Source organism: Panthera tigris, chromosome D4 (genome assembly GCF_018350195.1).
Source record: "Panthera tigris isolate Pti1 chromosome D4, P.tigris_Pti1_mat1.1, whole genome shotgun sequence".
Lineage (NCBI taxonomy): Eukaryota > Metazoa > Chordata > Mammalia > Carnivora > Felidae > Panthera > Panthera tigris.
In genome coordinates, this window is record NC_056672.1 from 59,553,942 (window position 1) to 59,567,178 (window position 13,237).

At 38.7% G+C, this 13,237-nt stretch overlaps 1 protein-coding gene across 3 annotated transcripts in view; it reads left to right on the forward strand.

The window, feature by feature from the left end:
• TDRD7 (tudor domain containing 7) overlaps window positions 1–13,237 on the forward strand; it is a 77,304-nt gene that overhangs the window by 53,417 nt on the left and 10,650 nt on the right. For all 3 annotated transcript variants that reach the window (XM_042963650.1, XM_042963648.1, XM_042963649.1), the window contains 5 exons: window positions 1,803–1,914; window positions 3,577–3,779; window positions 5,332–5,466; window positions 7,229–7,315; window positions 12,980–13,114. In XM_042963650.1, coding sequence (XP_042819584.1) covers window positions 1,803–1,914; window positions 3,577–3,779; window positions 5,332–5,466; window positions 7,229–7,315; window positions 12,980–13,114 — 672 coding nt within the window. The remainder of the gene's footprint in view (window positions 1–1,802; window positions 1,915–3,576; window positions 3,780–5,331; window positions 5,467–7,228; window positions 7,316–12,979; window positions 13,115–13,237) is intronic.

A 13,237-nucleotide genomic window follows, 5' to 3' on the forward strand; every position in this document is an offset into this window, starting at 1 on the left:
TTGATTCAGAAAGAAAGAAAGGAAAGAGAACAAGCTCCAAATGTTACGGAAATCCTTTGAAGATTTTGGAGCAGTTATTCTTTAGTCTTTTGATGCTAGGAATACAGACTGAATTTCCCTGGAATGATGATTATGTCCTACTGATATTATGTCCTATTGGTAGACCGTGTTCTCTGCATTCTAGGTCTGGGAAGAGCAGAGTCCAAGTTGTAGGTAGTGATAGCTATTAAAGGAAACAAGTGTTGCCTGACTCCTGAGGCTTATGGGAAAGAAGAACAGGTGCTGCTTTGGGACTGGAGTAAAGGGCCCGGACGCCTAAATGGCTGCGCCACAGATCTCGGCCTACAGGAGCCCTGAATCAAGATAGGGACTCTGGGAGATGATTATCTCCATCATGACATACAGGCCCCACAGACCCACTTATCAGGTGGTCTGGAAAGGTATTTGCAGTCTCTGCATCTCTTCTTTTTTTCATTTGATTCCCTGCTGGGGAGAATTTCTGTTTTGTCTGTTTAGTACCAGAATCTAGGTACTAAGAAGCTGGCCTTTGGGCTTAATTTTTCTACAGAAAGTGAAAGCACCTGGCTCTCTGCTACATGGTATTTCTTAGTGGTGCCTTCGCTCTGGTTTTTGTTTTGTTTGAATAGCTGTCATCTGTTTTAATTAGAGAAGCATACTAGGTTTTTAATGCTTTCCCTCAGATTATTAGTTATCGTTCTATAGTTATCATTCTAAACCACAGCTCATTATTTCTAGTTTTATTTTATGGTTTTAAATTTTTAAAATGCTTTTATTTTTGAGAGAGAGAGAGAGAGAGAGAGAGAGAGCGAGCACTCACATGAGTTGGGAAGGGGCAGATATAGAGGGAGACACAGAATCCGAAGCAGGCTCTAGGCTCCAAGCTGTCAGCACAGAGCCTGACATGGGGCTCGAACCCACAAACACTGAGATCATGACCTGAGGTCGGACACTTAACTGACTGAGCCACCCAGGCACTCCTAGATTTTATTTTTCCAAAAAAAAAAAAAAAAAAAGCTTTTTTTAAATACATTTCTTTCCAATAGAAGATGTTATTAATATTCCAGAGATAACATCCAAGCTCTCAGTGATCTGTGCTAATGGTGAGGAAGAGTCGTGCAGGTTTCTGCAAACACAGAGCTCTGTCCAGCAGATTTGGGGCCTTTTGTTGAGCTGGCCAAAGGCCTAACCCAGCTTTGCCCCACTGGGAAGTACCTATTTTTACAGTGTAGAATTCCCTGTTATCTAGCCATAATGCCATTGTTGTCATCGACAGAAAGCATCTGGATCTCTCAAAGCACATAGCTGGGAGTAAGTAGTCACAAGTGCTATTTTGGGGATTTCAAATCTGATGAATACTCCTCTGTAGGTGACACCCTCTCTAGAAACCAATCCTGCTCCCTAAGGATGTGCATCATTAGTGGAAGTACGGAAATCAAGACAGGAAGGGGCAGGGGCAGTCAGGGCTGTGGATCTGGACAGTTGTGCTGCTGAGGAGCTGGCAGCTACAAGGCATCTGACTGAGTTCAGTCTTACCTCGTTCTTCCTGTTGGCGAAGAGGAGTGAGGCCTGGAGTCTGGGGCCCTGGCTTCCCTGGTCCCAGCCCTAGCCTTTCCTTTCTGGACTAAGTCAGGGGCACCACCCCTGCCATTTTCCAGGAAGTCTAGAGCCACTGAACATGTTTTTAGGGAATAAATGGAACCAATCAAATGTGTCGGATGTTTTTTAAGAAGTGAGGATGAAGAATTTTATTTGAGCCTAAATGATGTTTTTCTTATCATTAGGTATGCTATGTTGACTATGGTTTTAGTGAAAATATTGAAAAGAGCAAAGCATACAAATTGAACCCAAAGTTCTGTTCACTCTCATTCCAAGCTACAAAGTGTAAGCTAGCAGGTAAGAGGAACTTTTTTAAAGCTCTCTCCATTTTGATACATTATTACCATTGTACCTTTGGGCAGTTAAATCCCAAAATGACCTAAGTATCTCAAGGTCTTATAATGAGTTATTTCTTGAAAGGTATAAATAAATTCATGTTTAATGTCTTTACAAGATGTGACCATTATCAATATGTTAAAATGTTTTTATTATACTTTATTATGCGAATGTCTATTGGCCATCTTAAAGGTTTTGTTGTTGTTGTTCAAACTGCCCTAGCAATGCCAGCCAGACGCCCTGTATCATGGGATTTTGATCAGTTTGAATCCTGTTGTTTGACCTGTTGGGAGGTGACTCTCCGCTTCTTCCCCACTGAGGTGGCCTCTGGCTACTGCTTGTTACCACCTAATGCACCTTCATGCACCCAAGCCCAAGTTCATCCTTCTCTGGCACAGTCCACATACCATTGTTCTTTTCTTTCCTCCTCTTGTGTGTGAGAGGGATGCTGTAGGAGTAACCTACAAGCATGGAGGACATAGTGGCCGTGTTAATATGAGGAAAGACACAGGAGTGTGTAAGCATCATGCCAGGAGAGCCTGAGCTAAATTCAGAAAGTGATCACAATTCTTCAATGAAAATTAGCCCTGTGAGAAATACCTCCTTCTCAGCCAGAAAGGGTTTTTATGCCAGTGGGGCTGGGTATGGCTCTGTCTGTGAGGTAAATCCCAAGTAGTTTTAGAAGCCTCTTACAACCCTGTGGGAGTTAGTTTTGAAAAGAACGTATCAGGAGCATAGGACAAGATTCAGGATGCTGAGATGAGAGATTTGGTGAAAGCTGTGACGTTATGTGTCCGGAAGAGAGAACAAGAAGAGAGAGGTAGCTCACAGGGACTCTGAACTCGTGCTTATGAATTTCAAGGGGAAAATACAGAAATGGACCTCATGACACCATTGGGGAAATGATGAGCTAGTTTTAATTAGTTTAAAAGAATAACTTAGAGTTGTCATGTATATGTTACATAGAATTACAATTTTCAAAGAATTTAAAGAGTTAAGTAGACCACAGTGAAATTCACCTGATACCTATATTATGTTAAATACAATTTAATCTTTCTTTGATAAATCACAACGTTCTTTGGTATACTCAGAACCATCACGGTGTACTTAAGAAGAAATAAAGAAAGAAAATAATTGTATAAATTTCCAATAAATGCATGTTCATTTTATATGAAACAATTGTATATTCAATTAGAAAATTTTAAAGGTCAAGGGTAAATTTTTAGGAAAAACATTACAAATACATAACTGGCAGATATGACTGACTGATAGCTTCTTGTGTGTATTAGTCTTTTTGTTTTAAATATGTGTTGGTATATAAAGTGAAGTCCGTTTCTGCTAAGGTAGAAATTCTGATAGACCATCAACTTTTCTTTTTGTTGTAAGATTGCCTGCCTTTGTGTAATCATTCAAAAAGGTATTCTCACTACAATATATATATTTTAAAACCTAAGAATGGGTAATGTGAACAAGACTGTAAAACAAAGCTTCCCTAGAAAATTTATAAGGATTTGGTAGTAGATTCACTGTTACAGTAAGCAGCCCAAACAGTCCCATGCAGTCTATTTATCTTAAAATGATTCTGCTAATTAAGTAGAAATTAAAATAGTCAATATTTTTCAGGGTTGGAGGTTTTAAGTGATGATCCTGATTTAGTGAAGGTGGTTGAATCTTTAACTTGTGGAAAGATCTTTGCTGTGGAAATACTTGACAAAGCAGATATTCCGCTTGTTGTTCTGTACGACACCTCGGGAGAAGATGACGTCAATATTAATGCCACCTGCTTAAAGGCCATCTGCGACAAGTCTCTAGAGGTTCACCTTCAGGTAGCACTGTGACCACTCTAGTTGTCTGTCACACACACTGTAGGGAAGAAAGGTAGCGGAAAAGAATGGTATAAATTGTAGGCTAACAACTGATAGGGACAGGTTGCCTGTGTGTCAAGGGAGAAAAGGAGGGGGAGGGGGGTCACTGGAAGAGGGGAAAAGAAGGCCAAAACATAAATAGGAATTATTAGGAATTGGGTTTTTGTTTTATTTCCCAGTTTCTAGAGTAAAATTGTATTTTATAAGAAATTATTTTGCAAAGATAATAGAAGCGGATAATACAAAAGAACAGAAAGTTAGATAAGTAAAGATGTTTATTAAATTGTTAGCTTTTACAGTTTTAAAAGGTAAAAAACATAAATTTTCCACAAAGAAGGAAATCTTTAAATAAATTATAGAACAGCTACTCTAAAGAATAAGATGAGATGTTAAAAATGGTCATTTTATTTTTTTATTATATATTTATTTTTAAAAATATATATTTTTTATATTTATTTTTATTTTATTTATGTTTATTATTAAATATATATATTTAAGTATTTGTAAATATTATTATATATATAATATATAATATATTATATATATATAATTTATTGTCAAGTTAGCTAACATATAGTGTATATATACAGTGTGCTCTTGGTTTTGGGAGTAGATTTCCGTGATTCATCGCTTACATACAACACCCAGTACTCACCCCAACGAGTGCCCCCTCAATGCCCATCACCCATTTTATTTTATTTATTTATTTATTTATTTTAACTTTATCCATTTTTGAGAGACAGAGCGTGAGTCGGGGAGGGGCAAAGAGAGAGGGAGACACAGAATCCAAAGCAGGCTCCAGGCTCTGAACTGTCAGCACAGAGTCCCATGAGGGGCTTGAACCCATGAACTGTGAGATCATGACCTGAGCCGAAGTCGAACGATTAACTGACTGAGCCACCCAGGCACCCCTGCCCATCACCCATTTTAAATGGTTTCCCATGGCAACATTGGGAAAACATTTGTTTAATAAGTAGAACAACAGTGAATTCTCTTTATATTATGATTTGACTAAAAGTTGGCCAAAATTAAGCCTTTGCTATGATTATAATTTTTAAAAATTACTAACATTCATGCAGCCGATAAACACAGGTAGGAAAGTAGGCTGATAATGGGACTGATTTTGTGAGAGTTTTTTATTTTCATTTATGTTAATGTTGCAAAAAGTATTTTTTATGTAATAATTATTTTTCTAAATTAATAGGTAGAAAATAAACCAAAATGAAAGACACTTAGCCTTTCAGGCAATGAAATGTGGTAATTAATGTTTGCAAAATGTGTACTTTGTCCCTGAAACAATGATATCAGATATTCCTTTTGGAAAGAGAGGTCTCCAAATGAGGTTTTCACATTTAAGTTTCAAATTTCATTCTATCATCCTATCTATTCTCCTGCTTGCTTAAAAGATGTTAAAATGCAAAGACTTTTAATGCGATTATTTAGGTAGATACCCCTAAAGTAGGTAAGAGCTGTGCTCTAGTCTCAAGCTTCCTTGGTGTGTCCTTTGTTCCAGATTGATGCTATGTACACAAATGTCAGAGTGACTAATATTTGCTCTGATGGCACACTCTACTGCCAGGTGCCTTGTAAAGGTCTGAACAAGCTCAACGACCTTCTGCATAAGATAGAGGACTACTTCCATTGTAAGGTACGGCAGAGTGACATCCACCTCGAAAATTCTCAGTTCCAAACAAGAATGGTCACCAAATGGTATAAGTGTAGTTTTTGAACAATTTGAGGTAGAAGCTGTAGAATGGTAGGTAAGAGTCTTGGACTGCAGAACTTAAAAAACAAAAAACTACTGGTTTCTGCATTACAAAATGAGGATAATAACAGTGTATATATCCATAGGATTGTTGTGAGGAGTAGCGGCCAAACTGCTTAGCACAGCGCCTGGCACAGAGTAAGGGCCCAGCGACTGGCAGGTTTGTTATTTACAAGGCACAGTTGATGATGCTACGGTGCGGCCGCTGTGACTTTGTGTGCTAGAGCCAGCTGACTCCCCTGCCTCGGGCAAAGACAAAACCATGGAATCTAGGAGGAGAAGAAAACTTCTAAAGTATCACTCCCCAAGCTCTTTATGGTCCATGAGAACCTAATGCCTTGGTAAATGTGGTTCTGTGTTTAAATTTATTAATAAGCTCCTTACCCTTTGATTCTAGTATTATTTTCTAAACCAGGATCTGAGGAGGTTTTGTTTTAAAGTTCTAAGGTGATGTTCTTACCTCTCTTAGGGCGTTACAATTGTAATCCAGAATATGCTTGGTTTTGAGTGATTAAATCCTAATGCCATGTGGGTCCTGACCCTCTTGCCCTTAGAAGTGAACCCTTCCCTCCAACCTCCCAAGCACACCAAAGTGCCTCGTGGCTTCATTTGCAACATTGTAGTTTTGCTGTTTGGGTATTCGTTTGCCTTACACAGTGTAGGCTTCTTGAGGGCAGAGACAGAGCCTTGGCAGGTACTGGTAAGGACCTAATTCATTTAGGTACTACAGTATCTAATCAAGTATCCTACATAGAATAGGTATTCTAAAATATTTGTGCTGAATCGGGTTAGACTTGTATTCAGACTACAGCCTAGAACTGAGGCATCAGATCTGTAGCTTTGTCTCTTTCTGTATTACAGATGTCTTAGCTGTATCTCAGGGTCATTGCTTAAATTTGGTTTGCTAATCTATCTTGGAGAAATCTAAGACATCTAGAGAAGCTGACTCCAGTGACTCATTTGCATGCATGTGCTTATTATTCATGGTGGTGAAAAGTCCTCTCGATCGTCCCCAGTGCGCTGGTAACCCAAATGGAGACACTGCCTTTGGGGAGAGTACAAACATTCACCCTGAATGGAGGAGACCGTGACAGGTCCTCAGCTTCAAGCTACAGCAAAGGGGAGGATGAAGAGGCCTATGGTCGTGATTTATTGCCATTTCACTGGCACTGACACCCATATTTGTGTTGATAACATTTGTTTTGGAAGTAAAAATCTCGTCTTTGAATCTAAATGTTAAAAGTTGGCAGGAAGAGGCCTTCTGGACAGCTAGCCCAACCTCACTTTCATCCAGGCTCTTCTCCTCCTTTTTGGCAGATTCATCCTCCCTCTTCATGTTTAACTGATGGCACTCGTGCCTGGATGCATCATACTGACCTGCACACTTATGTTTGTAGACATTTTAACAGGTCTGATTTATGGGCCATGTGTGAGGAGGGAGAGTAGAAGATGCCATCAGTAATGTCTGAGAAATAAGGTAGAAATCCCATCACCCTCGTACACGCACTACAGCAGACTCCTCATGGGAAGCCTGGCGAAGTACGGGTGCCCCAGTGAGCCTGAGCCACAGTGATGTTTTTCTGGTGGTGTAGCAATACGCTCCTTGCTAAGAGTAATAAAAGTGTCACGCATTTCTGTTTTGTAGCACATGACCTCCGAGTACTTCGTTTCATTACCCTTCTGTGGGAAAGTCTGCCTCTTCCACTGCAAAGGAAAATGGTTACGAGTAGAGGTAAAAATCAGTCACTTCTTTTTTAAAGCTTCTTGTGAAATATTTCAGATATACAAACAAGTTTTTTAAAAAATGGAAGAAGTACCCACATATTCATCACCACGGGAGAAATAAAACATGACCAACATGGTTGAGGCTCTATGCCTGCCTCCATTTCTTCTACTCCCACTCTGGAGGAGGGGAACTGCCCACTGAGTGTACTGTTTCTAATTCCTATGCCTTTTTATACTTTCACTGTATTTGCATTTATACGTACGAGCTTTTGCTATCTATATATTTTAATATAGAGGTAGTGGGAATACAGAAATGAAAATGTATATAGAATATTTATAGTAAAACTTAATAAAATCTAACACACAAATGCTTTAAAATATATGTAAATGGTAAAATGTATTGATGCTTCTGAAATATGTTTTTTTATTCATTCTGCGGGAGATTCATCCATGTTGATGTGTGCAGCTCTCTCGTTCATTTGTTTTCACTGCTGTTTGATTTAACGGTGTACGAATGTGCCAACATTATCACTCCAGCACCCTGATCGTCGGTATTTAGATTTTTTCTAATTTTTTGTTATAAATGGAACCTCCTTTTATGAACCTTCCTGTGCACATCTCCCAGGGTACGTAGGAAGGAATGGAGTTTCTGGATAGAGAGAATGCCTGTCTTCAGTTTCACTGGATATTGCTTCATTGTTCTCTAGAGTCACCATTCTGCTGAGGGTGTAGCCCTTTGAGAGTTCTGACTTCTTGGCAGGGGTTTGGGGGGATGTCTCAGATCTTCCTTCCTGCCGAGGACAGCTTTGGCTTCAGTGTTTACATGCTCCTCTAATTCCAGTCTCTAATAATTATCTTATTTTCTTGCAAGCACAGTTACAAATTTGAAAAGAGGTTTGTTATATTTTATCATATATTTTCATATGTTTTTCAAAGGTGGGTTTTGGATTTTCATTGTTGCTGTTTCTTTCCTTCTTTCTTTCTTTCTTCTATTTTTGATATCTAGTTTTCCCAATTGCTAAAGTGTCAAACTTGGGTTTGATTGTTTTTTCCTTTTTTGTCTTTGTTTCAGAGGTTCTTAATCTAGATGCAAGAACCTCTACTTTAAGCAGTGAGGCGGGGGTTATGTGACTAAGAGTTGTATGTTTAGTTATAAACTTCAAAAACATAACTCATTCAAAAGAACATGGCATTTGAATTTTAAAGTTCTGTGCTGTTTATTGGACACCTGGGTGGCTCAGCTGGTTAAGCTTCAGACTTCAGCTCAGGTCATGATCTCACGGTTTGTGGGTTCGAGCCCTGCGTTGGGCTGTGTGCTGACAGCTCAGAGCCTGGAGCCTGCTTCAGATTCTGTGTCTCCCTCTCTGCCTGTCCCTCCCCCACTCACGTTTTGTCTATCTTTCTCTCAAAAATAATATAGATAAACATTTAAAAAAATTTTAGGAGCACCTGGGTGGCTCAGTCGGTTGAGTGTCCGACTTCAGCTCAGGTCATGATCTCACAGTTTGTGGGCTCGAGCCCCACATCGGGCTCTGTGCTGACAGATCAGAGCCTGGAGCCTGCTTCAGATTCTGTGTCTCCCTCTCTCTCTGCTCCTCCCCTGCTCACACGCTGTCTCTCTCTCAAAAATAAATAAAGATTTTTAAAAATTAAAAATTGTAAAGTTCTGTGCTGTTTAGTGTATTATGTATAAATGCACACATATCTGAAATAATTTCAGACTTTTAGAAAGTTGTAAAAATAGTCCCAAGAGTTCCCATATGCCTTTTACCCACTGCCTCCAGTTGTTAACGTCTTGGCATAGCCATTATCAGAACCAGCAAATCAACACTCATACAATATTATTAACTAATCTGCAGACTCTGTTGACATCCCAGATTGTCCTGCAAATATCTTCTTTCTGGTCCAGGATCCCGAGTTGTAATTAATTGTCATGCCTTCTTAGTTTCCTCCAATCTGGCAATTGCTCTGGCTTTCTTTGTTATTCACCTTTTGAATAGTAGCAGCATTTTGCAGACTATGTCACTGCTTGAGTTTCTTCATGTGTAGAATCAGGTTATGCGTTTTTGGCAAAATACCTTTTCATCATATGCTCAAATACTTGAGATAAATGTCTAGTATTATTTTTGTTTTACTATCAAACTGTGAGTTGTCTGCTTTGGAGGTAGCAAAAGTATTCATTCTCTTAGTGATACATAGAAAGTTAAGGAAGAAAGAATGATTAATGAGAAGCAGATCCTGTGTTTAAATGATGTGTTTGTTCCTGACATTGTAACTTGTCTAAGCTTAATTTAGTCCCTATACCTTCTGAACTTAATCCATACATCCAGCCAACTCTACTCAGTGGTCATCACTCTTCCTGTTTCCTTCAAACACATCCCAAGTGGTCTGCCTTCGCTTTCTATGGCACCTTCCAGCCAGTTCTCAGCCACGGCTGTTTGCTGCCTGTATTCCCAACAGAGCACCAGGACCTCAGCTGCACAATCCAGCTAGAGTCTTCCAGGTCTTATGTTACCAGGCCTCTTGGCTGCATCTAACAGTGTCGAAACCTGAAGTACCCCTCTCGCTGTAGAGAGGCTACCATGGTATCAAATCCTCCTAATTTTCCTCATGAGGTTCTAATGATTGCTTCTCCTGTTTTTTACCCCAACCTCCCCCACCCACCACACTCCACAGTGTCACTGTCAGTGCCCCCCAAGTCCTGTCCCAGCTCACTGTTCTTCTAGGCCTCTGCATCCTTCTAGGCAATGCCGTCTCATCGATTCAGTGACCAACTCTGTCCTCATGACTCCCCAGTTTGTTTTCCAGCCCTCGATGAGCTTCAGATTTATGCAAAAGCCAGCCTAATTGTCCATCTCGCATAGTCCTCAAACTTTGCATGTCTGAAACCAAAATTATCTTTTCGCATCCTTATCTTCCTCCTATATCTGTATTTTGGTGGTATCTCTCTTCATGCAGCCACTGAGGCTGCTTCTTAAGAGTTATCTTGGATTCCTGAATCTTCCTCAGCCCCGGTGACATTTTGCATCTTTGTCATTTCTTGCCTAGATCACTGCAATACTATGGTTCCTCTGTCTTTACTCTTGTCTTCCTCCAGTCAAGCTCCATGCCACTAGAGTGAGTGACCCAAAATGTAAATAATAGCAAGCAATAATACTTCCAATGTTTAATGAGGCTTACTATTTCCCAGACACAGAATGTTTTTTTTTTATTTTTTAAGTTTATTTATTTTGAGAGAGAGAGAGAGGGAGAGAGAGGGAAAGTACACGCATGAGCATGGGGAGGGGCAGAGAAAGAGGAGAGAGAGAGAGAGTTCTAGGCAGGCTTTGTGTGCTGTCAGCACAGACCCCAATGTGATGTGGGGCTTGATCCCTTGAATGGTGAGAACATGACCCGAGCCAAAATCAAGAGTCAGACGTTTAACCAACTGAGCCACCCAGGTGTCCTAAAATGTTTTTTGTTTTTTTTTTTTATAAACATGACTGATCTGACTTAATCTTCACAAAACCCTATGATCCCATTCTTATTGATGAGGAAAGTCATTCAGCTAGAAAGTGAGAGGTGAGATTAAAACCAAATCTGTCTGATTTCAAAGCCCTCACCCAGTCTTACCACCAAAAATACATGGCCTCTTACAAAGCCAACCATCTCATTCTTCTCCTCAAGACTTGACATTGGCTTCTTCTCATCTGCAGGGTAAATCCGGTTCTTTAAGACATAATGTCTGGCTCTCCAAGACCTTACCTTGCCTTTACCTTTCTCTCAGCATCATCTCCTGCCTTGCCCTGCCTCTCTCTTTACATCCCAGCATAACCAAAATGCTTGTAGCTTCCACACATAAGAAATATAAATGTCTTGCCCATCCTTTTCCCCCTCTGTTTGAAATGTTTGGATTAGCCCCTAACTAGACTCCTACCAACCTGGTTTATTCCCATTCATCATGTAAGGCCCAGCTGAAATTGTGACATTTGTGAAATTTTAATTTATGAAAAAGGAAATACAAATGCCCAGTAAGTATGATTATTTCTTAAAAGAGCAAAAATTTATACAATTTAAATTGTAAAGCCAAAGGGGTTATTAGATAAGTCATAACGTATCTGCATGATACAATTATGTAATATTAAAATGTTATAGAAGACTAATGACATGAAATATTTTTGAGACACTTAGTGAAAAGTAGCCAATTAGGAAATAGTATATACAAATAATGTTCTAGTTTTTGTAAATCTAATTCTTTATAAATGTATGGATTAAAGACTACAAGGATAATTACAATTGATTATAGATTATAAGTGATTTTTATATCATTCTTTGAAGTATCTAAATTTTCTATGATAAAGGCATTTTACTAGCATAAGAAGAAAAAAGTACATTTTAAAGGAAAGTATCAATTTTAGGTATTCCCTCCTCCTGAAAGCTTGCCCTAACATCTGCTTCCTGGCTGGGTCAGGTACCCATTCTCTATGTTCTCATAGTACCTCATGCATAACTCTATTATTGCCCTACTACCTTATATCCTAATTATTTATTTGTGTCATCATCTCTTGTGAGACTAGGAGCTCTTTGAGATGGGGGGTATATGTCTCTACCCAGTTATGCCTGGCCATAATAAGCATTCAGTATATACCAACCATGCCAACATATTTTGAATAAAATACATTTTAGGATATTGTTGTAATACTGTTTGTGTCTATCATAATCTTAAGAGATTAAAGAATTATGCTATTATATTAATAAAGCATTTACTGGGGCCACAGAAAAAGGCTTTACTTTTGGTATATCTGACTTCCATGCCAAGAGAAGTTCAGTTCTTAACAGTCACCATACTGAAAGCACCGCCCTTCACAAGGTGGCAGTGAGAGCAGTTGTAGGCACGAAGTCCCTGCCCAGATAACCATCGTGACGGGGCTATCTTTGGCTAAGGTTAACTATATTCAGTGACAGCAGATATCACAATGGCTTATTAAGGGAACTTACGGCATTTAAAGGTGCACCCAGAATCTTAATATTGTGATGTTGCCATTTGATCACAGGTAATTATTACTTTGACCCTGTATGTAATTTTCCCATTTTTGAATTATTAATTTGGCTTATTTTACCTTTCTGACTTTTTGAGTTTCAATGTTTTAGTTAGGACAAATGATAAAAATTATCATTGGGCTTTCTGACAAAACTATAAAATGCCACAATAGGTTATGATTTAAAAAGACATAGTATTTACCTACTACAAGAAATTTTCTGTGTCTGAATTCTTTGTATTCTTTATTTCTTCATTGCTGAGATACAATGGGTTTTTTCCCTCACATTTTAATATTTTGGAGAACAGACGGCATCTTTAATCAACAGTATATAATGATGTTTCAAATTGTTTTATAAATCAGTAGTGTCCTAGAGTTGAAAGCATAGTAAACATTACCTATTTGATTTTATTGATTATTATTAGTTTGGTGATTACTATTGATTAAATGATTTAACAACTAGATGTTGACATCAGTTCTGCTCTAAAAGAGTACCTATTGTAAATAGGTACATTTTTAAGAAAACTTCATTAACACTGATAGTCTTTGTTGATTTTCATATGCATTTTAGAGTTATACAAAATATAATCGCACAGAAGTGTTTTGGCCTTTTGAATGTGCTAATAAATTAGCCAACACTTGTCTCATTGCAGATCACAAACGTTCATAGCAGTCGAGCTCTTGATGTTCAATTCCTGGATTCTGGTACTGTGACATCCGTAAAAGTGTCCGAACTCAGGGAAATTCCCCCTCGGTTTCTACAAGAAATAATTGTGATACCACCTCAGGTACTATATGTTACAAGCCTGAGAGATTTTCTGGAAGAGATTTGGATGTATTTATAATCATGTTGTGAGATGCCCTCTCAGTTTTGATCTTGATAATGAGCAAAAGAAGTCCAAGTTTGTAAC